The sequence below is a fragment of the Seriola lalandi genome, unplaced genomic scaffold (assembly GCF_002814215.2).
Source record: "Seriola lalandi dorsalis isolate HSWRI2012SDOR001 ecotype SW California unplaced genomic scaffold, Sedor1 jcf7180002040508, whole genome shotgun sequence".
NCBI lineage: Eukaryota > Metazoa > Chordata > Actinopteri > Carangiformes > Carangidae > Seriola > Seriola lalandi.
Window position 1 is genome coordinate 252 of NW_019511078.1, and position 978 is coordinate 1,229.

The 978-nt window shown below is 43.1% G+C and overlaps 1 protein-coding gene across 1 annotated transcript; it reads left to right on the forward strand.

The window, feature by feature from the left end:
- Positions 1–209: 209 nt before the first annotated feature.
- Positions 210–791, forward strand: LOC111648475 (crystallin J1A-like; the record flags this gene model as incomplete). Its single annotated transcript, XM_023398308.2, has 3 exons — positions 210–312; positions 392–484; positions 586–791. Coding segments are annotated over 3 exons (387 nt in total), but the record flags the coding sequence as incomplete, so codon positions are not given.
- Between the last annotated feature and the right edge of the window lie 187 nt (positions 792–978).

The following is a 978-nucleotide window of genomic DNA, read 5'->3' on the forward strand; positions in this document are numbered from 1 at the left end:
TTATTGTATCGTTCGACCACAGTGTCATGTCAGGTGCAGGCTGGTTTTGATCGTCTCTGGTGGGAATATAACAACAAAGAAAACTATATATCTGAACCACACTCTTTAAGCTCTAAACCCTCTGTCGGTTCCTACAAATTATTATGATTATATGTCTTTACAGTTTTAGTTGCAGGCTTGCCTTCGTCTAAGTTGTCTGACCTCTCTGACCAGGTCTAAATGTTGAGGATCTGAAGCAGCGCACGGTGAAATTCTTCGGTCCTGGATCAGAGTATGACACGCCTATCAACGATCCTTACAGAGAGAGAGGAGGTAAGAAAGCCATCCAGTATGTTTTTGATGAAGAATAAATTCACTTTGCTGGTGGGTGTTGTGCTTCTGTGTATAACAGGGCCAAGACCGCAGCTGCCCATCGAGGGACCATGGAGACATGCGAGTTTAAAGAGCTTCCTGAAGAATGTGGACGCAGGCAAAGAGGAGACAGGTAAAGGCCCGGTACTGATTCACTGTTAACAATAATGTCATGTAACTCTGGCATTGTGAAGAGAAACAATGTTGTTGTTGTTGTTGTTGTATTTGCCACAGGATGTGAGAACGACTGTCAGATCGATGGAATAACCAAACTGGCTCCTGTAGTGGCTTTTTATGCAGGAAAGCCCGACATGCTGGAGAAGGTTGAGCAGGCCACACGTGTCACCCAGAACAACGACGCATGTGTGGCAGAGACTCTGGCAGCAGCAAGGTCAGTGTGTTTCTCTAATACACAGATTCACTAAAAATGTTATATTTTCCCTTAACTGATCCACTGGTGATTATAGGAACAGTTCACTTACAGATCTGGGATTTGAATAATAAAAAAACTACACTTTTACTTGCAAATCCACCCAGGTGGGTAGAACATTGTATCTTGCAGCTGCGTGTATGATTCCTAATGTTCTGTGCTAAGAAACATTGATGTATATCACTGACATGACATTC